At 40.9% G+C, this 25,631-nt stretch overlaps 1 protein-coding gene across 8 annotated transcripts in view; it reads left to right on the forward strand.

The window, feature by feature from the left end:
* STARD3NL (STARD3 N-terminal like) overlaps positions 1 to 25,631 on the forward strand; it is a 77,094-nt gene that overhangs the window by 25,148 nt on the left and 26,315 nt on the right. For 4 of the 8 annotated variants that reach the window (XM_012176754.4, XM_004007868.5, XM_042248561.2 and 1 more), the window contains exons 2-7: positions 9,145 to 9,427; positions 16,270 to 16,347; positions 18,932 to 19,009; positions 20,923 to 20,976; positions 21,082 to 21,199; positions 23,911 to 24,006. In XM_012176754.4, coding sequence (XP_012032144.1) covers positions 9,203 to 9,427; positions 16,270 to 16,347; positions 18,932 to 19,009; positions 20,923 to 20,976; positions 21,082 to 21,199; positions 23,911 to 24,006 — 649 coding nt within the window. In that variant the 5' untranslated portion in view covers positions 9,145 to 9,202. The remainder of the gene's footprint in view (positions 1 to 9,144; positions 9,428 to 16,269; positions 16,348 to 18,931; positions 19,010 to 20,922; positions 20,977 to 21,081; positions 21,200 to 23,910; positions 24,007 to 25,631) is intronic. The other 4 variants (XM_042248567.2, XM_042248564.2, XM_042248565.2 and 1 more) reach the window with 1 other exon arrangement.

The raw sequence follows: 25,631 nt of genomic DNA on the forward strand, positions 1-25,631 counted from the left end.
ATTTCATGTGCACTTTAAAGAAGTGAATTTGATAATAAGCCTGATTTTGACAACATTCCATTGTATTTTCTAAGTAGTCTTTTAATTTTTAACTATTTTTATCTTAGTAGTTAATTTAGAAAACTTATTTATTTATTTATTATTTATTCTGTATTTTGCACCTAATTGAAAGGCTTGCCAAATTATATATTTTTAATAGTCTAGCTTTATGATCAATATTTTGAACATGGCATATTATATCCTTAAAATAGCATATATGTATGTAGGGTTGTAGGGTTTAAAAAATACAGTGTTTAATAAACTTACAGTGTTAAAACTCGCAGTGTTTGAATAATCTATATCCATTTGTGTCTTTAACACACTAAATAGATAAAAAAGTAAAGCTTCCCATTATGATTATAATCTATCACTAAGTAAGCTTTTGCATTTTATTAGTTTTTAAAGATGTGTTTTGTATTTCTGTTCTTTCTCATAAGGAGTACATGGATACTGATTGGTAAATCTTAAACCTGATTTCAATTATATTGTGTATGTGAGCATGTGTGCTAACGCTTCAGTCATGTCTGGCTCTTTGCGACTCTAAGGACCATAGCCCATCAGACTCCTCTGTCCATGGAATTCTCCAGGCAAGAATACTGGAGTAGGTTGCCATGCCCTCCTCCAGGGGATCTTCCTGACCCAAGGATCAAACCCGTGTCTCCTGCATTGGCAGGTAGATACTTTACCACTGGCACCATCTGGGAAGCCCTTCAGATATATTAGACTACTACCAGATTGTAGCTATAGTTGCTTAGGTTGCTGCTGCTAAGTCACTTCAGTCGTGTCCGACTGTGTGTGACCCCATAGATGGCAGCCCACCAGGCTCTGCAGTCCCTAGGATTCTCCAGGCAAGAACACTGGAGTGGGTTGCCATTTCCTTCTCCAGTGCATGAAAGTGAAAAGTGAAAGTGAAGTCGCTCAGTCGTGTCCAACTCTGTGCAACCCCATGGACTATAAGCCTACCAGGCTCCTCCGTCCATGGGATTTTTCAGGCAAGAGTACTGGAGTGGGGTGCCATTGCCTTCTCCAGTTGCTTAGGTTAAGAGTATGTAACTTCAGAGTATCTTCAGAACTTTATGCATCTTGAGCTTTTAAGTTTTTGTGTACTTATTAAAAATCTCTAACTGAACTCTGTACCTTCCCTGGCTTTTTATTGAGTATGAATTTGTAATCATACCTAAATGCTTGCAAGTCAGATTGAGAATAAGCAAATATTGTATCACCATCACATAGTCAAGTTCAGTTCTTACAGCTTTGGGTTGAGCTTGGTAACTGTCATTCAGTTAATAAGTCTACTTAAGAAAAATGATTATCACATGTAAGCTTATGAAGAGATATTAGAAGAATACTGGTGTGATGATACAACCTTTCTATAATTCTCTTTTGCAGTATTCCCACTTGCATACTGTATATAGGATATGCTAATTGTTATGGTGGCTAACCATCACTAAGATGGTCTCTGGGTGATATCTCTAGGAGCCACTAGAGCAATTTTGCATGATAATACCACTGAGGGTCATCAGGAGACATCTCAACATTCACCTCCCCAAAAAAGCTTTTCAGTGGTATCACATTCGTGACTTTGTTGGCTTTGAGTCCAGCCATCTTTCTTGTTGACTGAAAAAATTGATTTTGTCAGCCTCTGTGTCCGGAGCCCTATGAGAAGGGACACTTCCTCACACAGGTAAACTCACATCTCAGAATCTGCAGTTAACAGTGTAGCTGCCGTGTAGGCTGTTTAATCTCAGACTAACTGGTGTGCTGTTTCCCTGTTGCATCTTAATAAGAAGCACAGAATTATGACAGGTTGTAGGAGGCATGTCGGGAATTATTAAATTGTTCAGTAATGAAAAGACACTGATGATGCCCTGATGCCATCATAGTAATCGTAGGAATCATCTAGCCAGTGTGTTGAAGACTTAAAATCCAATAGACAAGGTGCCCCTATTTGAACAGTGCCAGGCTGGGCACAGCTGCCATTTTTTCATGACCCTGTTTTCCCTGTGTTTTGCAGACTGACCACCCCTCTTTCTGGTGGGCATGTTCCCACCTTTGAACATATGTCCAGTCACCTTGCTCTTGTTTCTTGGCCTGTGAGCCATTTTGTGTCTTTAAGGATGGAGCACATCTACTCTGATTCACTGTGTGTTGATTTTATGGTTTAACTTTCAGAGGACAGTATTATCTTAATTTCCTGTTATAGTCCTGGTGATATAGGCAAATCTATAAAACGCCCAGTAGAGTTTTACACATACACATAGATTTTTTTCTTCTTCTTCTAAGTATTTCACTCATTTTCAGTTGGAAAATTAATAGGAATCTGCTGGAAAAATTTGACTCCTTGATTCAGGAAAGATTTTAAAATTTATATCGAACAGTTGGTGAGTGATTTTATTTAGATGCTTAAATTTTTTTCTTTACTTATTAACTTAAAAATAACTTTATTTTCCAGACTTCTCTATACAGTAATTTCCTATTGCTACAGCTGCTAATTTGGAAGTGATGTGAAGGTGTTTTAAATTTCAATCCTATTGTCTAGATATTAGAACTGCTTTTCTAGACATTGTATTTAACTTGGAGTATATAAGACATAAAGTAAGCCAGGGCTGTTTTGAAATGTGAGCATAATGGTAGTGGACATTTGCCAAAAACAGGTTTGTTTGATCTTGATTTTGTTAAACTTCCTGTAGTTCTTCATCGTGATAATCCTCTAGCCCAGGAAGCTGGAGTGTAACACAAATTCATTAGCTTCCTAACCTGGGCCACTGCCAGACTTTCTACTAAAGCCACTGTCATCAGAGTTCTACCAGGTCTTTCTTTACCTTCCAAGGTAGGGTGGACACACTAGAGCATTAGAATCAGGAAGCCCAGGACAATAAATCATTTGTTGTTGTTGCTGCTTAGAATATCTTTACTGCAAAGCAACTTTGGGATATTCTAAAAATATAAGCAGCTCATCTAAACAGATACTAAATAGAAGTTTTTATTTTTTGAAAGTTTGAATAGTTAGTTGAATTCTGGCATGTAGAATCCCCAGGTCTTCTTAGGCATGCAGAACTTTTCCTCCTCTCACAGTGATACCTTTAGAATAGGAAGGTTGTCTATTATGTTTTTCTGATACTCTGGATTAGCTTCCTTTCCACAGCACTGTCTTCTCTGTGCATGCTTACTCACTCTGAAAGCATCTGTGTTTTTTTAGCTATCATGCCTTTTTCTCATACTGGCACATTATGCTTGTAAATGTCAGGTTACTCCCATGTTATTCCCGTTCTCCACTTCTAGCTGTTTTCATTTTGGAAACTGTCAGCTCTAAACAGGACTTTAAAAAAATCATCATGTACCAGGTCTCATAACAGGTGCTGGGCCTTGCAAGAGGAGAGCCAACTCAAGGTGCTTCCTGCCCCCTGAGAAACCCAGTCCTGGGACAGAGTGGGCACCCCTGAGGCAGCTCTGGTCTTTAGGGACAAGCCCAGTCACTGTATCCCAAGGGCCGTTTGAACACCTTCTTATGCTCCTCCTGTTTCCTTCCAGGAATCCAACAGAGAGGGAGGAAGTGGAAGACCCAAGTCTTAATCCTCAAATACGTCTTAAAATATTTTTTGGATGGGTGAATCCTCATAATCCACGTAGGCCTCAGCTGCTACTTTTTTTGTTTTCTCCATCTGTAAGCAAACCTTTCTAGGCAAGAGTAATTTCAATAACAAGCATGAGGAAAGCTGTGAAATAGCACCTTGAGACACAATCTTCAGTTGTAGGACTCTCTGCCTGTCAAGCAAGGGAGGGGGAGTAGATCAGAGTGGTGGACTTGGATGCCCCCAGGCAAGGTCGAGGCTGAGGCCAAGTGGAGAGTGTGGGCTCCATCTGAAGAGCTCAGCAGTTTCTTGGCTTTGTTCTCATGGTAAGGGAATGCAGGCCTGGCATTCTGTGTCTTTTAACTTTTCCAGAGAAGCTAGACATCTGGAATTTTACTTGAAAGATCATTATTTAAAATGTTAGCAATTAGTTCAAAATCTTTAGAAATCCTGTACAAGACCAAGCAAAACATTTCTGTAAGCCAAATCTGCTCCCCAGGCCTCTGGATAAGTTGATGACTAAGGTCTTGCTGAGTTAAGTGTTTTTAGTGTCTGTTATTCTCACATTCTCTCTCGGGGTAGAACATACGGTGTCTTGCTGTGGCCGGAAGTAATTCAGAGAAGAAGGCTGGGAGCCTGGGTTGAGAGATTTGATTTGACTGCCACCAGTAGGATTTCCTGGAGAAGGAAATGGCAATCCACTCCAGTACTATTGCCTGGAAAATCCCATGGACAGAGGAGCCTGCTATAGTCCATGGGGTCGCAAAGAGTCGGACACGACTAAGAGACTTCGCTTCACTTCTTCACTTCAGTAGGTGCCCAGAGGCCCTTTCCTCTTCTCCCAGGAGACTGTTGGACATGTGTAAAATGCTTGCTGTGGTGGCTACTGCCCCAGAGCAGCTGCTGTTTACCATCTGGGTAGTATATCAATTCTGAGTCGAAGCAGATGGAGCTGAAGTTTTGGCCAACCAGCTTTACAGCCAGCCTGGAGACACCTCAAAGATATAGCCGCTCGAAGATGTAAGCTCTTGTTTCTGGAAGCAAAAGGATCTCGGATTTTTGTTTTTCTCCAGGTGTGAAGGGTATTATCGTTTAGGAAGCCACCATTATAGATGGGACAGCGTTTTTCTCCAGCTCTAGTGGTGTGGGATTAAGGGAATAGAATAAGGCAGAGACCCGTGTATTGGGCTAAAAGTACTGCTAAAGTGGCCCTCAGGTAAGCCAGCATGAGATACGACCACCTGTGCCTGAGCTGTGCTGTGTCATGAGGGCCACCTGTGGAAAAATAAAGAGGAGAAGGAATTATAAGTTTTTCCTCATTGAAGAATCAGAGCATGCATTGGAAAAACTAATATTCATCAATTAGCCTACTTTTTGCTGATTACAACACAGTAACTCTAAATTTCAGCTAGCTCCTCTCTGAGAAGGTGATGGAAGCAGCAGTCCTGCTTTTTAGAAGATTACAAATAATGAAGTATTTTAGGCTTTGTGAACCATATAATCTCGGTTGTGACTATTCCCTTCCGCTCTCTTCCTGTGAAAGTATCCATAGCAATTGATACCAACCACAGGAATGGGTGTGGTGGTATTCTAATAAAACCTCTGCATTCAGAAACAAGTAGCCTGCCGCATTTGACCTACAGGCTACAGTTTGTTGACTCCTAGTTTAGAACATTGACAGCTATGATAGATTGGAATATTTGAGCAAATACTCACTTAACCTTCTTCTCCTCTTTGGATGGAGTGTATACATCTCAGCTTCATGCCCTTTGGGCTTTAACCAATACAATATGAGCAAACATAATGTGTACCGAGATTCCACTGTGCTTAGATGGTTGAGCTTGTCTCCTGTGCTCTTGCCATTTGCCATGAAGAGAACATGCCCCAGGTCATCTTGGACCAAGGGGAAAGACAGACAGGACAGTCTAAGACAGACTTAGACCCAACACACAGTTTGAAGCCAAGCTCTTTGACACATCGCCTGAAGCAGAATCGCCAGCTGGCTCAGACTAGATCAGCTGAACTGAACTAGACCCATGAACCTGGGAATAAATTGTAGATTGTTTTAAGCCTCAGAATTTGGGAGTGGTTTGTGAACACAGCTTGACTGTCAAAATAGCCAACACAGAGGAGGAGCCTTACCTATCCAGATAAAACAATTAAGATATGAATCTCCTTTTCAAAAACCAGAACAACAAAAGAGGATTCTCATCTCCTCACACAAATTCTAGAGAAAAATAAGATGATGTTTTTCTTTATTATATAACCCTCCACTCAACTCTTCCTCACTTGCCCCGTTTCCCATGCTCCTTCCATCATTGGAATAAACCCTGCTTTGTAGATTCAGGCCCCCATATGTACAGCTGATCAGTACTTAACACCTCTTTAGAGAGGCATAGCTTTCCTCAAGCCAACTCCAGAGAGGACTCAGTACAAGAACTGGGTGTTTAATACTTTCTGCATTATATCTGGGAAAATATCCAAACTCTTCCTCAAAAATGAGAAATAGAGGTTTCCGAGAGCCTACTCTGCATTATTGTGTGGGCTAGATGCTAGGCAGGATTTATCTAGTCAATATCTGTTTTGTTTCTGCTGCATATGTGCTGAGGTGGTCCCTAAGGACACAAGGGTGTGCAAATCAAATTGGAGGGCTTTAAGGAACACTTCAGCTAGTAGGAGAGATGGGCGAGTTAGTTCAGTTCAGTTCAGTCACTCACTCGTGTCCGACTCTTTGCAACCCCATGAATCGCAGCACACTAGGCCTCCCTGTCCATCACCAACTCCTGGAGTTCACTCAGACTCACGTCCATCAAGTCAGTGATGCCATCCAGCCATCTCATCCTTTGTCGTCCCCTTCTCCTCCTACCCCCAATCCCTCCCAGCATCAGAGTCTTTTCCAATGAGTCAACTCTTTGCATGAGGTGGCCAAAGTACTGGAGTTTCAGCTTTAGCATCATTCCTTCCAAAGAAATCCCAGGGCTGATCTCCTTCAGAATGGACTGGTTGGATCTCCTTGCAGTCCAAGGGACCCTCAAGAGTCTTCTCCAACACCACAGTTCAAAAGCATCAATTCTTCGGTGCTCAGCCTTCTTCGCAGTCCAACTCTCACATCCATACATGACCACAGGAAATACCATAGCCTTAACTAGACGGACCTTTGTCGGCAAAGTAATGTCTCTGCTTTTGAATATACTATCTAGGTTTCTCATAACTCTTCTTCCAAGGAGTAGGCGTCTTTTAATTTCATGGCTGCAGTCACCATCTGCAGTGATTTTGGAGCCCCAAAAAATAAAGTCTGACACCGTTTCCACTGTTTCCCCATCTATTTGCCATGAAGTGATGGGACCGGATGCCATGATCTTCGTTTTCTGAATGTTGAGCTTTAAGCCAACTTTTATCTTAAGTGGCATATCCACAAGCTTGTGGGAGCTTGGAAGAGATGTACTTGGCCTTGCCTGGGGATAGGAATGTGGGGAGTATTTCAGGGACGTCTTCCTGAAGGAATTGACACTTGAACTGAATAGTTCTGAAGGACATGGTTAAGGTGAAGTCCTGTAGTCGTAGAGCAGAAAAGGAGATAGGAATGTGGGGAGTATTTCCAGGAAGTCTTCCTGAAGGAATTGACACTTGAACCGAATCTTTCTGAAGGACATGGTTAAGGTGAAGTCCTGCAGTTGTAGAGCAGAAAAGAGGCTTTAGAAGTATCTTCCACTTTACTCATTAAAAGGAAGCTTTCACTCCCTTTTAAAATTTCAGTCTGTCCCAAACAGAGGTCCATCTGATAAGAGTCAAGCTTCTCAGAGCAGTCTGTGCCATGGGTAACTTTACTATTAAAGCCATTGCAAATAGCATCTAAACATTCTAGCTAATTAGCAGTTATATAAACACACGTATGAAAAATAAGGTAATGATTCTCATTTCCCAAGTCAGGTGTACAACGCTGCATGATGTCAGTTTTCAGTTGGAAATAGCTTCAGATTTCTCGGCTATTGGTGTTTGCTGTCCTTTTTCATTGATGAGGGGAAAGGAGAATGAGTAAGACTAAGAAAATGATCTAATTACCTTGCAAATGGTTTTCTTCCAAAAAACAGTCCTCTGTTTGATTTGTGACTTCTTTAGATTTTCTGTACAGTTTAGTGGATTTGAGCCATTGATATGACAATAAATTATTTAAAAAACCAGTACAGCCCTATTAGCACGACTCAGGCCAAGACCGCGATTGTGCCCGCTAGTCACTTTTTCCTTCCTTTTGCTTGGGAGTAATCACTGACCCAGCCTCTAATGACACAGATCAACTTTTGCCTTGAAGGTCTACAGTTAAGTTCCTTTAGATTACCAGGAGTAGGGTTACAGGATCAAGAAATACAAATATTTTAAAGTATCATAGGTCATATAACCAAATTGCTTTCAAAAGTGTTATGTCATTAAATCACTACACTGTATGAACATGTGGGAAGCACTTTTGTTCCTGAGTGTGGGGATGGAGAGAAATGAGTGTGGGGAAGGAGAGAAATGATAGAGAGACTTTAGGGAAATTCCGGCAATGTTTTGAAGTGGTATTTTGCCCACCTGAAAAGTGTTCTTTCTCTGGACTTTGCCACTCACCCCATTGTGGCAGAAAGGAGAGCATGGTAGCCTTGTGCTGGTTAAGCTCTGGACGTAAGTGACACACATTACACTGGCCAAAGGAAGGCACCAGGTTCAGCAGAACCGGGGGTGTATAATCCTCCCTCAGGGAGAGCTAATGTAGGAAAGGAAACCAGAATAGTTAGCAAAGAAAAATACCATCCAGCGTAATACTCCCTATTTGCTGACTTTGCCCCATCCTTGGGGAGATCAGATCATTCAGATTTCCAATCTTTTACTTAGTTTAGAAGCACATGCTGGCCTTGAGGGGAGGGATCCTGTGTCTCGCAGTTATCAGTGGGGTGTTTGCATATGGTAAACTTCTTAGGGTGGGCATAGTTCTTTTCTAAGGAGAGATGTGGAAACGTACTTATTAACAGGTAACAGAAATGCAAATTTGGTTTATTAGATACCTGTGGTGGAAAGCAGTTCCTCTATAGGAAGTACATTTTTTCATAGCTGATTTACGTGTTTTTGTTACACGCTCTCAGTGAAGCTGTTCGGTAAATGTTTCCTGGTCCACAGGGAGTGGCACTGACAGAATTGTAGCAGCTTTCTGCCTAGTGCAGCAAGGGAGCTGCCTTGGCTTGTTCACCCAGAGGCATTCTCCAGGTTCCAGGCACACATTTTTGTTGTGGTTAACAACCTGTCTTTACCGTTTACTGTAAATTGGTTTTCTTCTTTATTGACAGTCTTTTCCATAACAGTTTTTTTTGGAGTAGTATCGATGGATAACATCAAGAATTGCTTCTCATTTCACTTTCTGTGTCTTCATCAGGACAGAAATGCATGACAGTTCAGACACCCTGATGCTCAGAGAGATGGACTGTTGCACGGGGACGGGGGTCACCCTGCAGTATCAGGTGGGCTCTGATTTAACGCGGTGTCTCTCTTCTGTTCCCCAAAGATCTCTTCCCTCGAGGGATGGTGAAGTTGGAGAGAGGCTCCTTTAACCCTCCTGCAGGATGAACTCCCTGCCAGAAGACATGGAGAATACTCTCACGGGGAGTCAGAGCTCACACGCTTCTGTGCGCGACGTCCACTCCATCAACCCTACGCAGCTCATGGCCAGGATCGAGTCCTATGAAGGAAGGGAGAAGAAGGGCATATCTGATGTCAGGAGGACTTTCTGTTTGTTTGTCACCTTTGACCTCTTATTTGTAACATTACTGTGGATAATAGAGTTAAATGTAAGTGGGTTTTGTTTTTGTTTTCTGTGACATTATATGAATTGTTTCCAGAGACAAAGTTGTTTCTTACTTTTCTCATCATTTCTGTCTCACTTTCATGAATTCCGTCTTTCTTTGAAATCAGGCATTCTTGATCTTCTCCAGTTGATTTGAACTTTCCTTGTTTTTTACTGTTATTGTTTAAAACAAACCTAGTTAGTTTAAAATGTATTTTGTTGTTATGAAAGTTGAATTCATGGCGTTTTATTTTATAACAGGAGTTGGCAAACTGCAGTCTGAGAACCGAATTCAGGTGGCCTGGTTTTATAAATAAAGTTTTATTGCAACATAGCCCTGCCCATCTGTTTACATATTGTCTGTGGCTGACTTTCGTACTGAGTGGTTGAGTTGAGTAGTTTCGACAAAGTCCATTTGGCCACAATGGGAAAATTTTTTATCCCCTGGCCTTCTAAAGAAAAAAAAAAAGTGCTGGTCCTTGCTTCAAAAAAGTGTAGCATGCTTCTAGAATATGTTTTAATGTTACATCTACTTTGTAGTTCCTACATTTAAGATTTTTGCATGCGCTTATTTTTTAATCTTTTTTCAAAGAGACTATTTATTCATATTTTATCCAGAAGAAATCCTAGAGACATGTGGAGGTTTGTTTTGTCAGCTTTCTGTGGTTATATTGCCAAATAATTGTCTAGACCAGTACTGTCCTTGTTCATGCGCTCAGTCGTGTCTGACTCTTTGTGACCCCGTGAACTGTAGCACACCAGGCTTCCCTGTCTCTCACTATCTCCTTGAGTTTGTTCAGACTCACGTGCACTGTGGGTGATGCCATCCAACCATCTCATCCTCTGTCGCCCCCTTCTCCTCTTGCCCTCAATCTTAACCAGCATCAGGGTCTTTTCCAATGTCCTAGTGAAATACAATGCAAGCCTTGTATGTAATTTTAAGTTCTCTAGTTGTTATACTTCATAAAAGTAAATATAAACAGGTGATACTCACTTTAGTAATATATTTTATTTACCCAATATATCTGTTTTCTTGAAAACCGTTCCTTTGTTTATATTTCTTATAAGCACAGGAGGGAACTCTTTCAGAATGCTTTCCTCTCAGGCAAAAATTGTCTGTTTCCTTTACTTTCAGCAATTCATTTATTTCAAAGAAATATTTGCTAAAGCCTGGGTAGCAATAGTTATTAGCCATTGTTTATTATTAAGAGGTTGCTCTTTGCAGGCATGGTGCTAGGTGCTTTACAAGAAATTTATTAAAATATAGAAAATATGAAAGGATGCTGAGATTCCTGTTAGAAAATTATTTTTAATTTTGCCTCATAATAGAGTGAGTGTCTAAATCTAAAGCGATTAGCATTCTGATTCATACCAAGAATTTCTGTTTTAGATTTTAGACTCTTAATGATTAGCATCATTGGAGTCATTTAATTTCATCATAAATTCTAATAGAGGAATAAAGCTCTTTTTGAAAACAGATATATACTTATATTAGAAAATAAAAAGCTTTTTTTTTTTAAGAAGAGAAGATTGGCTCTAGAATCAAGGTCATGTGCAATATGAATCTGCTGTTAGGTTTCTGTTCACAGATTGTCCTTCTTTTAATCTAACTCTGTGGGTGTGCCCTATTATTATTTAAAGCCAGAGAAGCCGGCGATACAACAGTAATTTCAAGTGTCTCTTTTTACTATGTGTTGCATCAAAGAACATATTTCATTTGATATATTTTCAAAACAATCAGCTGTGGAATGAGAGATGAAAAAGAAATACACCTTTTAATAGGAAAGCTTAACAGTTTTAAGGAAGCACACTTAACATTATTATAGTGATAGCACAAAATCAAGGCGTTTGTTGGTTTGCCACTGATATGATCATACTGAGTGCGTTTTAAGTAAGAGAAGCTGTGGTTTGGGGCTGTGGTGGGTCATGGGGTTACACTTCTCCCTTCCTTCCTTCCTTCCTTCCTTCCTTACTGCTTTGAGGAAATTAGAATGGAAGTGAAGTAAGTGGAATGCTCCCTGTTTCATTCAACATAAGGGACCAGTTTCCATCTGCATGCAACTTGTTATAAATGAAAAATCACCAGGCCTAGCAATTGAGAAATGTGTTTTTATCCTCACTTTTCCTCTGACTGCCAGTTTCCCGATTTGTAAAAAGATCAAAAAAGAGTATATGATCTTTAAGATAGTATATCTTGACTTTCTTAGAGAGGCTATTTTTTTCCTCTAAAGGCACATTTAATTTTCTAGTTCTATTTGTTTAGAATCGTCAGTCCTGACCATCCCTTTTCTTTTGTTGTCTGTTTCTGTAAACCTCTCTAATCACTCAGGTCCCTTGTTATTTTTACATGCTTATACATTTACTGAGTGCCAAGACACAGGATTCTGACTGAGGTGTTGCAGGCTTCACAAAAAGCTACAGATTTAAAGTTTAGCTGAAGAGATATAACAGGTATCTTATATTGCCTCCTGGTGTTAATCTTTAGAAGAGGAAAGCAACAGCATAAAGGGAACTTAGGCCTTCAAAGGAATATGAGGGCCCAGATGTTCTAAGCAATCATAGCAATAACCAAAATACTTTGCCTTCACATACAATTTCCAAGTTGGCCACTTTCCTCCTGGCTCCAGGGAGCTGACTGGCACCAACCCAGCCTGGAACACATGGCCTGGGCAAGCTGGAGCGGCCTAAGAGCACCGTGGTTAATTTTCCTGCTCAAAGACCTTGGGGTGGCTGATTTCTTTGGGTCTGGTTGAAGGGATGGTTCTGGTTCTGTGTCAGACCTTTTGGTACATGCCTGAGTAGACTGATTTCTCAAATTAGATCTAGAATTCACCGTTGACTTGGTGTGCCTGAAGATTCTATTTCTCTTTTCCCCTAGACTCTTAGACTGACAGGCATGGGGATCAAAACGGCAGCAGAAGAGAAATCATTTTTCTTTCGCAGCTTTTGATACCTGGGTTAAGATTATAGATCAAGAAAGGCCATTATCAGTGCTTATTGCCTGTCTTACTATATTTTCCAACTGATGTATTTGAAAGGGCCAGGATGCTTCTGGTTTGCCTTGGAGCCATCATGACCAGCTGTGTGGCCTCAGGCAAGCCATTTAAGTTCTCGGAACCTTGGTTTCTCAGTCAGGTAACTGAGCTGATACCTGTCTTGCCTTCCTTGTGACTTCTTGTGAGGATCAAATAATAAGATATATACCACAGCCCCTTGGCAGTTATGAAGCTCTGTATAACTATAGATTGTGTAAAGCCCTATAGATTATGTAAAGCCCTAAAGTAAATTTTAGGGCTTCCCGGGTTGTGCAGTGGTGAAGAATCTGCCTGCCAGTGCAGGAGATGCAAGAGACATGGGTTTTTGATCCTCCAGTCAGGAAGAGCCCCTGTGGTAGTAAATGACTATCCACTCCAGTACTCTTGCCTGGAAAATTTCATGAACAGAGGAGGCTATCAGGCCATAGGGTCCATAGGGTCGCAGACAGCCACACACACTAAAAGTAAGTTGTACCCAGAAACAGAAATAAACAAGTTGCTTATTATTCTCTCATTACTGTTACACTTACGTTTCAGGTGTTTATTATCCTACTGATTCTGATTTTTATTATTTCACTGTCACTATGTTCTGTGGTTAAACTGTGATCACCAGTGATAACAGAAATTCACCGGAAGAGTTCAGTGGATTGGAATTATCTGAGGAGTGAGTGGAGGAGATGAACTGAATTGTGTATGGAAGGAATTGTGTGTGGGTAGAAGGAATTGGGGATAGAAGGATGATGTAAGATCAGATGGTGGGACCAGTGGAGAGACAATTTGGTGAAGGAGGTGAACAGAAGCACTGAGGCAAGAGTGTGCTTGTGTGTGTGTGTGTGTGTGTGTATGGTTTGCAGAGGGGACAGGGGCAGACACAGAGAAAATATTAGCCTGTCTAGAAATAAGGTTCCCATAGGAAACAAAATTGCCTAGGTAAGTTGGTTCCAGACTATTGAAAATATTAAAACACCTACAGAGAAGTGTTGGACTTACTGCAGTTGTGAGCTGAGATAGATTCTAGAGCAGATTGGAAAACACAGTTTTGAGATCTTCCAGAAGTTAATGACTCATACTCCACGTCGCATCATGACCTACCTGCTGGATCTGTTTGGATGCTTACCGTGACGTGCTCCCCAGTGACACACACATCCCTGCTTTCCTTCGCTTTGTTCTTTAACAGGAAATGATACCCAGATGCTCAGGCCAATGGTTAAGACTCATCCTTGATTGATTTGCTTGGTTTATTTTGTCATTCTCATGCCTCCTATCCTTAAAAGTAAGGCCTGTCAAATCCGCCTGCAAAACACACTCACAACGTAACCTCTTCTTTCCATTTCTACCATTACTCACCCTTGACCAAGCAACTCATCCAAACTACGGCGCCCTGTCTGAGCCTGACCAGTTTACCTGCTTCCATGCTTGTGTGTGTGTGTGTGTTAGTGGCTTAGTCATGTCCAACTCTTTGTGACCCCATGGACTGTAGCTCACCAAGCTCCTCTGTCCATAGGATTCTCCAGTCAAGAATACTGGAGTGGATAGCTATTCCCTTATCCAGGGGATCTTCCCAACCCAGGGATCGAACCCAGGTCTCCTGCTTTGCAAGCAAATTCTTTACCATTTGAGCCACCAGGGAAGTCCTGGATTCCACTCTTGCCCTCCCCAAATCCATTCTGATAGAAGCCAGAGTGACTTTTAAAAGTAGAATAAGTAGAAATATAAATCAGATAACATTTTCTGTTTAAAACTTTTCACTGACCTATCAGAGCACTTAAAATCCAAAGCCCCCAAGAAGCCAACCCCAATTTCCTTTCCCACCCTTGGTTCCTGGCCCACCTAGGTCAGCCAGACTTGTATTCACAGAATGGAACAAAGCTCTCTTCTGTCTTAGACCCATTCTTCTATATGAATTGGTTCATTTCCTTCATCTTGATGTAGATTTTGTCTTACTATGCTAGTATCAGTCATTTCAACTGATTTAATTCATTTAAAATCAGTCACCAAGGGAAGATTTCCATGACCACCCATCACAAAGGAGTCAACAGTTATTCCGCCACACTGTCCTGCTTCTGTCCTTTTAGCACTGATTTTCTTTTTTCCTTTTTTTCTGATTTTCTTATGTGTTATCTATCTGCACTTGCTAGAATGTTAGTTCCACAAAGACAGATATTCATTTGTTTACTGAAGTATTTCCTATGTGTAGAATAGTCCTTGGCACTCACTAGGACTAGTTCCTCCATATCCATGATTCCCCCGCACCCGTGGATTCAATCAACTGTGGACTATGTAGGACTATAATATTTAAAGTTGAAAAATAGCCACCTGTAAGTGGACCCATGCAGTTCAAATCCCTGTTGCTCAAGGGTCAACTGTGCTTGAAAAGGTATCTAAGCCAAAAGGATTCTTCTTCGTGTCAACTTTTACTCTAATACAACCGATCAGTAAATCGTAGTAAATCGCTGGTAGCTCAGCTGGTAAAGAAATCATCTGCAGTGCAGGAGACCCCGGTTCAATTCCTGGGTTGAGAAGATCTGCTGGAGAAGGGATAGGCTACCACTCCAGTATTCTTGGGCTTCACTGGTGGCTCAGACGGTTAAGAATCTGCCTGCAATGCAGGAGACCTGGGTTTGATCCTTGGGTTGGGAAGATCCCCTGGAGGAGAGCATGGCAACCCACTCCAGCATTCTTGCCTGGAGAATCCCTATGGACAGAGGAGCCTGGTGGGCTATAATCCATGGGGTTGCAAAGAATCAGACACGACTGAGCAACTTCCACACACACACACACACACACACACACACACACACACACACACACACACAAGTAAATCGTACAAAGGTATTCCTTATTGACTTTTCCCCCTTTTTTCTTTTACCCAGATCTATGGTTAATTTTCCTCTAATTTGTCCTCAGACAACTGCACTGGTTTGTCAAGACCGGCAGTGTCTGTACTACAGATTGGAAACTTGAATTTGCTATTGTACATCATGTTCCCTATTATCAGCTAATTCACGGGTCCTCACAGTTACAGAGGGTCTCCTTGGGCCCTTTCTTAGCTGTCAGAGATATGTTCCTTTCTGATTTTTTTTTTTTTTTAAAGAATACTACTTTTAAAAAAGTAGTATTCTTTGTAGTTTGATATGCAGAATTTTAAACTTGATCATTTAAAATTCATCTTGACAGAATTGGGAGAGGACAGAAAATTTATCATAATAGGTTTACTTTACATCATCTACTATAACTTTGTCACATATGATTGTAGGTCTAGCTTAGCCTTCGTTCTTTTATCTATTCAAGAGTGCAGAATTTTGAAATGCTAGGAGCAAATAGGAACAACCAGGGAGATTTTTTACATTTCTCTTCTGTGTCATGATAACTGTTGTCATGGATGTTTGCTAAGCGATTAGGGGACAACTTGGCCTTCCAAGACTTAAAATAGTGAAGAGTGATCAGAAAGTGAGGGAAACCCTGGATAAATGTTAAATTGTCTTCCATCAAAATACATGTTTGTATGATTGAAGATGTTCTCTTATAAAAGAAAAAAATCATGTTTAACATTTTAGTGTGCCAAAATATAAGCTATAGCAGGGCATTGTTTGCCATTATCTATTTGTTGAATTCAGAATTGAAGTGGGAAATGCCCTTCACCATTTTTCTGTTCGAAATATGAGGGTTCTGACATGTTTTAAAATTTCTGGTTGTTGTTCTCTGTCTTCTGAAGAAGATAGAGAAGTGTTTGTAAAACCTTACTTGTATGTTCTCCTGTTTTATTTTCGCACATAACACTCTCATTTTCATTTCTTCCTGTCCTTCCCAGGTGAATGGAGGTATTGAGAACACGTTAGAGAAAGAGGTGGTGCAGTATGACTATTACTCTTCTTATTTTGATATATTTGTAAGTATTCTCTGTTGTATATTTCGGACATGATGAGACTAAGCAAAAGGCAGATTTCCTCTCAGTAGACCTTTCTATGCAATTCTTTTTTCCTCTTTTAAGCATTATCTTTCCCCTGAACCATTCATTGCTCTCTCTGGTCATTTCAAGGAAAGAAAAGATTAATGAGAAATAAGGGAGCACAGCAGAAGAAGCCATTCAGATTTTCCTTTATTCTTTCAAAAGTAGCTGAGATAGAAGCCATCAGCAGATGCTAAAAAGGAAAATTTACTTGTTTATATAATAGCACAGTGAAAATGCCATTCCTTTTCTGTCTTGTGGTAGATTTCTAAGTGTATTTTTAATAATAATTCTGTTTCATTTTTCCATAATAGGAGTTTTTGAGAAAACTTATATATTGACAATCTTGGGCAACATTAGTCAATTGTAGAATTGTATAGATGCAGTTATCTGTAGTTGAGGTGTTCATTTTAGTCAAAGGAATATTTGTAGTATCTTTCTAGGATGCACTGTGACTTTGAATGGGTTTGATAGATCTCCATGGTATCTTTTTACAGGTGATAGTGTGAATAAGTCAGGTCTCAGCATTGTGTTACACAGTATAGGCAATTAAAATTCATTAAAAATTCCCCCCAATTCACTTTAACTACTTTATTCACTATCCTGAGAAGCTGTGTGCACAATGATTAAGACCCTTACAGTCAGCAAAACCTGGGTTTTATTCACAACACAGTCACTAATTGTATATCTTTGCATATATTAAGTCTAAACTTCACTTTGCTCCTATTTGAAATGAAATCATCATAGTTCTGAAAATAAAATAATACCCAGAAAACACTTAGCCCAGTGAAAGGTATGTTTCAGAAGCTCAGAGATTTACCTCTAACCATTGTTACCATCATCATTAGTTTTGATTGAGAATATTAATGGTTATATTTTCTAGTGGCTTTTGAAATGCTCTAAAAAGTCTGGCTTTGTTTTGTTTTTGTGACTTACCCTGCTGAAGTGTGTAGCAGGAAAGAGATGGGATTCCCAGTAAATAGAAATCCAGGTTCCTTATCATCACCCCCTTGCAATCTGAGTAGATTCCATTTTCATCTGTACAGTATGTTAGTGTTCCAGTAAGATTGTTTTGAAAAAGTGTTTGGCTGCCACAGAGTATTTGGAAAACCACTGATATAATTTAATCTGCTTTTCTAGAGGAAGACATTGAGTCTCATGGGTCAGTGTCTTGACCTACCCCACATCACTGAATTTGTGGCAGAGCATGTTAGATCCTAAATCTCTTGATAATTTTTTTCTGTAAATCTATTGACATGTAATAACAAAATTGACTTCTCTCTTTCCTTTTATTTCCTCTGATGAATTTGTCTTCAGTAGTCTGAGCCAGGAATTCTTAGGAAGCCAAGTTAATCCTCTGGCCAGATCTCTGGCCAAGGGTTGTCTGAACTCTGCTTCGAGAGTTAATGATATTGGACAATTAGGTGGGACCTATTAGCTCAGCTTGGAAAGACTGTCACGCCTGGCCTTGGAAATGGACACAGCCTCCAGGAAACCCTGGGATCTGGGAGACTTTGAGATAAAGGAATAAAGATTTATGCTTTTGCCAAGTCCAAAATGCAGAGATAGGAGTAGGATAAATAAAGAAACTAAATGGTGAGCACATTACTGGTAAACCCATTTTTAATGAAAGCTGCAAATTGAAACAAATATAGCTGCAAACTTCATTTACATGAAAGGGTCTTGAGTGAGGTCATACAGTCAATGATAGCAATGAAGTTGTCAGCTTCCAGCCCTTCAGCAGTTTTGATTAGTAAGGAACAGTTGGCAGACCCCACCCTGAGGCATTATTCAAGAGCCACCTGACTTCTTATTACTCAGAATAAGCATATTTTTCAAGTAAAATTTTATTCTATGTTTATTCCTTAGTAAATGAGAATTACTAAGACAATTAGACTAGTGGCTAAGAGCCTGATCTTTGAAATCAGGCTACCTGGGTTCAATCTTGGCTTCGTCCTAAGATTGTGTGGCCTTGGACAGTTTCTGTATCCATCATAATAGTTGCTGACTCATGGAATTGCTGGGGTGGGGGATTATGTGGGACAGTGATGCACATAAAACCTTTTACAAAAGTCCCTAAACCATGGTGAACAATCAGAGGTTAGCTCCTGGGGTTGCAGAACTCTAGCAACACCCCAGTAACTCAAAGCTTTCCAGCGGACTTCACTAACAATCCGGTATCAAAAGTGAGTGGAAAGGTGCTTGGAGTAGAAAGTTGACTTTGAAAACATTCTCTCCAACCTTAAAAGGATATCAGAATCTATGTGGACTCAAATAGAAAGGTAAAAGAAACACCTCACTATATATTCTTTTGATAATGGGAAGTTAATTTGAGTCCCTGTCTACACGATATTCCACAAATTCTAGAGCAGAGATCCCAAACTGGTCTATAGACCAGTACCCGTCTGTGACAGTTTTCAACTAAATCAGAATAAGGAAAACACTTTGGTGGGTTCTTCATAAAACTTAATGTATACCTTTGTGTATATTCCTGAAAACTTGTCTTTTTTTTTTTTTAATATAGCTTTTGGCAGTTTTTCGATTTAAAGTGTTAATACTTGCATATGCGGTGTGCAGACTGCGCCATTGGTGGGCCATAGCGGTGAGTATGCCTGGTGAGTGGTTCCCCCCTCCAGTGCTGGTGGCCAAGGCCTGCTCACAAGTGGGCTGAGCTGGGGGCATGTGTGGTTTCCATCTGAGTTGAATCCCCCTGGCTTCTCCTGAATCCCTGTCCTTCACACCTCAGTAGGTTTTGTTCTCCAGGGCTTCTCTCCAGAGGTGATGAGTAGCTATCTTTATTGCTATGGAAACTGAGACAAATGAAGAATCCAGGGGGGCCTAGCAGTGATTGTGGTCCAAGCACCAGCCCACCGTCTACCTCATTTTGCAAATGAGAGATAAGTTCGGTCCCTCTGTCTCAAAGCAGTTTGGACCATTTCCTCTTGAAAACTTCTTAGTGATTTTTCGCCATTTGGTCTCTGCTGATTTTGATCCCTGCCTTCCTCCCTGTGATACCCGCCTCCCTCCAGTCTTAGAGGTAAAAGTTCCCTTTTATTGCTGCCTTCAGATTTCTAGAAGGCAGTGGCATTTTTTACTCACCTCCATTTCCTGGCATCCAGCCCAGAGCTTTGGCACAACCTCTTCTCAATAAATATTCATTGGTTGAAGGAAGAATTATAAGCAATTCTGCCTGAATTATTTTTGCCATTTCCATGGACCTCTGAACAGTCACCTTGTTGAGAGCTCTAAACAAAGCAGGTATATGGGGGAAGCTCCCCAGACTGGAAGACTTGGGCAGGACTAAACTGTGTGGGACCTTGGTCTGTGTGGGCCTGGCACAGGCTTGTCCAGCTGGGCATGGAGTTGTGCGCTGTCCTAAGAGGGCATCCACCATGTGCCTTGTCTGCCTGGACCATCTCTTCTGAGCATCCACAGAACCCTGGGCTGCTATCAAACCATCCATTGAACCCCAGGCTCACATTTCATGGATGAGGCCATGAGTTTCAGTCAGACTCAGCTCCCTTTCCTGAATGTACGCTATTGCTGATCCCAAACAGCTGTGATGGTTGTCACTTGCCCATTTTCTCCAGCCATCCCAATTTGGGACATTCTGTTCAGTTTCCATGATGTGTACTGGTATCTTTCAGAAAATCTGTCTCAATGTTTGTTTTAGAAAGTGGTTGACTGTGCAGTGAGTTTTAAGAAACCTTCTTCAATCTCTAGCTTGAAATTATCAAAGGGTCACTTTAAGCACATCCATTTTATTGTTTCTGATTCTTTTTTCTAAAAACATTTACAGAGAGGGGGCCAGGCAGCTGGAAGGAGTCAGCTGGTTCCTGAAAAGTACTTGGTGTCAGCCAGAAAAATTAATTAGTATCAGAATGTAAGATGCCTCCTCTCCCAATGCTGGGGTATCTGTGTGTGTATGTATTAACATGTATATGTGCATGTGTGTGTGTGTGTCTGTGTGTGTTGTGTTTTGCTAACAAAACTGACTCTGCAACTTTATTAATAGTGACCAAGTATGACACCTGGTATTTCTTGACCTCCATTTTGTCAGTCAAGGCTCCTGTTGGCATTCACTTTGGTTAGGTTTCTTATTGCTGCATATATTAGTTAGAGGATGAAGACACAAGGCCCAGGTCCTGTGGGAATAATCTCTGGGCTTCCTGAGCCCTGGGGGAGCCCTGCCTCACTTTCACTGGTCCCTTCTACGCAGAGAGCATCTTTACATGTTGTACCCTCCAGTGGACAGAATTGAGTTTCCCAACATAGCAGCCTGTGGGTGAAGGGAAACCTCAAGCTGCCACGCAGGGCGTCCGTGCCATGAGGAAGCCCTCTTTGCCTCCATCTGGTTTAGGGGACAAAGGAAGAGTGACATGGGAGGAAGCCAGGTGCGCCAGGGCCTTTTCAAGTATTACCTGATCCTGGCTCAGATGGTTCTCCTGCATGAGAGAGATGCCTTTACAGTGCCACATATCTGATTTGAATGTTGCTGGATTATGTGTCTTTCAGTTGACAACAGCAGTGACCAGTGCCTTTTTATTAGCAAAAGTGATCCTCTCAAAGGTATGGCTTTCCACTTTTTTGTGCCGTGACTGTCTATGCTGATGTCTTGTTCTCTAGAATAAGCTCATGGTAACTGTCTCTCTCTCCTGGTCATGTCTGTTCCAGCTTTTCTCACAAGGGGCTTTTGGCTATGTGCTGCCTATCATTTCCTTCATCCTTGCCTGGATCGAGACGTGGTTCCTGGACTTCAAAGTGTTACCTCAAGAGGCAGAAGAAGAAAACAGTAAGTTTCTCTCCGAGTTTACCTCCTGAGACTAGCCAGGTTGGGGGAGGGGCTGCAGAGCTCTGGCTTTGTGTTTTTTAGTTTTTTAATTTTTATTTTATATTGGCATATAGTTGATTTACAGTGTTTATTAGTTTCACATGTATAACAAAGTGATTTAGTTGTTCATATACATATATTTATTTCTTTCCAGATTCTTTTCCCATACAGGATATTACAGAGTATTGAATAGAGTTCCCTATGCTATACAGTAGGTCCTTGTTGATGATGTATCTTATATATTTAGTGTATATATGTAATTGGGATTACCTCCTAGTTCATCCCTTCCTCTCCCACCTTTCCCTTTTGGTAACCATAAATTTGTTTTCTAAGCCTATGAGTCCATTTCTGTTTTGTTAATGAGTTCATTTGTATCGATTTTTAGATTCCATGTGTAAGTAATTATCATATTTATCTTGGTCTGACCTGTTTCACTTAGTATGATGATCCCTAGGTCCAGCCACGTTGCAGCAAATGGCATTATTTCATACTTCTTTTAAGGCTGAGTAATATTTCATTGTATACATGTACCATTCTTCTTTATCCATTTATCTGTCAGTGGACATCTAGGTTGCTTCTGTGTCCTGGCTATTGTAAATAGTGCTGCAGTGAACATCAGGGTGCATGTATCTTTTTGAACTATGGTGTTCTCCAGATATATGCCCAGGAGTGGGATTGCTGGATCACATGGTGGCTTTATTTTTAGTTTTTTATACTCCATACTGTTCGTCGTCGTGGCTGGGACAATTTACATTCCCACCAAAAGTGCAGGAGGGTTCTGAGATCTGGCTTTGCATGGAGCTGTGGGTGGAGTTAGGCAGATCTGGAGTCTCTGCTCTGCAGGCTGCAGGAGACATTGCCGGAAGAGTTGGATGAAGGGACAGGGACAGGATGTGGCCCCTTGCTCCAGCTGTTAGGGGAGACTTCCCTGGAAGGAAGTGTGAATACTGGTGAAAAAGACATTCCAGCAGCAACAACAGTAGCCAACGCCTCCTTCTCCTCAGACAGGTTGACCTTTTCTCCCTGTTGAGAAAAGGAGCATTTGGTGCCAAGGTAGCAGTTCTACATAGAAGTTTTTGATTCTCCAGAGTCTCCTATCACTGGCCATCCCACAGGTGGTGCCTTTGGGCTGCCATGTGAATAACTGAGTGCCTTCAGGGGGACTGTTGATGGGTTGCTGATGGAGATGGAAAGGAGAGGAGGAAGTTAGCCAGCCAGAGAGATGTTCACCCGTCTCAGGCTTTCCATCCTCCTCTGAGTAGCTGGCATTGTGTGGTCATGAATCCTGTTAAAGTTGTTATCATCTCCTTGTGTGGCTTTGAGCATCACAGCATGTTCACTGGAAATCCAAATGATTGAACTTTAGACTGGAATTCTTCTCTGCATAATGGCCTTAGTGGAAGCACACACATTCCACCTGTCCCCTTAGACACATATAATATAAGTTCAAAGCAGAGACTCAGACAGTTGTAAAACTTGCCGTTTTTATGTTCTCTGTCATTTGGCTGGATTTGCCCCACCTAATAGGCAAAAAAAAATTTTCTTATGTCTTACGGAAAGTTAAACATGATTATAACCTCAAGATATAGTAGAAGGAAAAATAACCTTGTAAATGGTTTTATTTTTCAAAAGTTCACAGAGATGTTATGGGGAGGGAGGTGGGAGGGGGGTTCATGTTTGGGAACACATGTAAGAATTAAAGATTTTAAAATTAAAAATAAAATTTAAAAAAAAAGAAAAAAAAGGAACTAGTCAGGTAATTATAGCTAAAAAAAAAAAAGTTCATATACAAAGATGAAATCGATGAGAAAGGAATTATCATTCAAGAAGAGATTTTAAAACACATTAATCAGACTAAGATCCATCTTCTATCCTGTGCCCTCTCTTCTTTAATGAAACTGTATTATGGAAAAGGGACAAGTAAAGCTAAATGAAGCCACTTGTTAAAAAGAGGAATTCCATGGTAATTCAGTGGTTAGAACTCTGGGCTTCCACTACAGGGGGTGTGGGTTCAGACCCTGCTTAGGGAACTAAGATCCCTCGTGCTTCCAGGCCTGGCCAAAAGTAAAAAAATAAAAATTGTTTAAGTTGTATATAAACATCAAACTGAACTTTAGTGAAAGTATGTCAACTGTTCGTGTGACTGAGGCTTGCATGCCTATGTGATTAAACTAAAGTCACTAATAAAGCAAAACACATAATTAGTGAAAACATTGAAAATAACATTTATTTTCACTGTAACCAATATTACATGCACATCTAGCACCTGCTGTTTGGCCTGGTGCTTCCTCCAGCTTTATCTCGGTGTAACTCAGCTTTAGGCAGAAGAATGCATTGTTGACAGCCTCTCTGCTAGTGTTTTTTTTTGCTTTTATGCTGACATTTCTCTAACCAGATGTAGACTGGAGGCCATTTGTACAAGCTCATGAGTTCTTTTTTCTGTTTGGCTTTGTGCTTTGGTTTTGATGTTGTTGATTTCTATAGGGAAGTAGGTATTTCCAGATGGGAAGATTCTATTAACACTTAGTTTTTGGTTGAAAGATTTTTGAAAGTATCCTATCCTACTAAGAGTTTTAAAAATGTAATAATAACACTTTTATTTTGTTTAACCTGGCCACAAAGCTACCAGAACAGTGGCATCATTCCCAGCATCTGAATTTCTTCTCTTCCAGGACTCTTGATAGTTCAAGATGCCTCGGAGAGGGCAGCGCTGATTCCTGGGGGTCTTTCTGATGGTCAGTTTTATTCTCCTCCTGAATCTGAAGCAGGTAGAAAATTTGATTTATCATTTGTGTTTTTGTCTATCATTCAAAAGCTTTCCCCCCTCACCTAACCCCCTGTACGTCTCAATACACTTAGCAAACATTTAACATACCAGACACTTAGGATGTGAATATAAATAAGATGTGGTCTTGATGTGCAACTCATGATGAGATACAGAGATGCAAAAATAAACATAATAGAGGGCCTTACACACTGATACGTAAACAGGGGAGAGTCTTGATGCTCTGTTATCTGTCACCCCTTGATTGACCTTCCTGCAGAATCCCCCATGTCTGAGAGCACCACCCACCCCTTTGCCCATGTCAGAAACCAGAGCCTCACTGGGGACTCCGCCCCTTTCCTATGGCCCATAGTTCACCATGCCATTTTGAACCTCTTTGTTGCTACCTCCTTGATTTCATTTAAATTGTCATCACTTCTGTTTCTGCAACAGCCTCCTCCTTAGTTGCCTTCTCCCAACCAGCCACCATAATACCATGTTAGATAGAATGACTGCATTGTTCTAAGGGTTCCTCATAACCTCTCTAAGGAGGTTAAAGTCTCATTATTCCTGTTTTAGAGATCAGCAAGTTGAGGCCCAGAGAGGTGAGATAGTTCATCCAATATTACACAAAGAGTAAGAGGGTGGAGCTTGGACTTGAACCCCAGCTCCAGGGCTAGCATCTATGATCACAGCTAATATATGCAAATTTTATATATTTTTAAATATTAGCAAAATTGACCATGTTATTATTCCCTTGCCTAAAAGCCTTCAGTGACACAAAAGATTAAGAAAGTGATTGGATCCTAAGCCTGGCAGGAAGCACCTGTGTGTCCACCTACCATGGTCCAAACTCTCCTCTCATTATGCTCCTGTGTGCCATTCTTAGATTTCTGAAAATACACCAGAGCCCCCAAGCCATTATGCATCTTGCTTATTCTACCCTTGACATACCTCTGTGGTCCCAGTGTCCACTCAGATGTTGAGAAGCCTTCCTAACCCCACCCTACCATTCCCCCTGACTCCCATAAGTCATAGGTAGGGCATCTTTTTGCCTCATGTTCGTAAGATCCCTTCCACAGCACTGTCATCCTGTGTTGACTGCACTGACTTTGGCAGTGACTTGGCCTATTTCTGTTATTAGGATATAAACTTGAGTTAGAGACTACATTATTTTATTCTCACACTACACATAGTAAATATTTTAAACACACACACACACACACACACACACACACAATAGAGTAAAACAAACTCCAGGCAAAAAGAGCCATGTGAAGATCAAAGATATCCCATTGTGACATAGGGAGTCAGGGGAACTTGAAGTAACTTGATATTCTGGACTATTGGTGTTGAATTTAAAAGCAATATAAAAGAAAAATCATAGGGCTTCCCTTGTGGTGCAGTGATTAAGAATCTGCCTTTCAATGCAACGGACACTGGTATGGTCCCTGGTCCAGGAAGATCCAACATGCCACAGAGCAACTAAGCTCATGTGCCACAACTGCTGAGCCTGAGCTCTAAAGCCCGGGAGCTGCAACTACTGAGCCCATGCATTGCAACTACTGAAGCCCGTGACCTAGAGCCTGTGCTCTGCATCAAGGGAAGCCGCTGCAATGAGAAGCCTGT

The sequence above is a fragment of the Ovis aries genome, chromosome 4 (assembly GCF_016772045.2).
Source record: "Ovis aries strain OAR_USU_Benz2616 breed Rambouillet chromosome 4, ARS-UI_Ramb_v3.0, whole genome shotgun sequence".
NCBI classification, from domain to species: domain Eukaryota; kingdom Metazoa; phylum Chordata; class Mammalia; order Artiodactyla; family Bovidae; genus Ovis; species Ovis aries.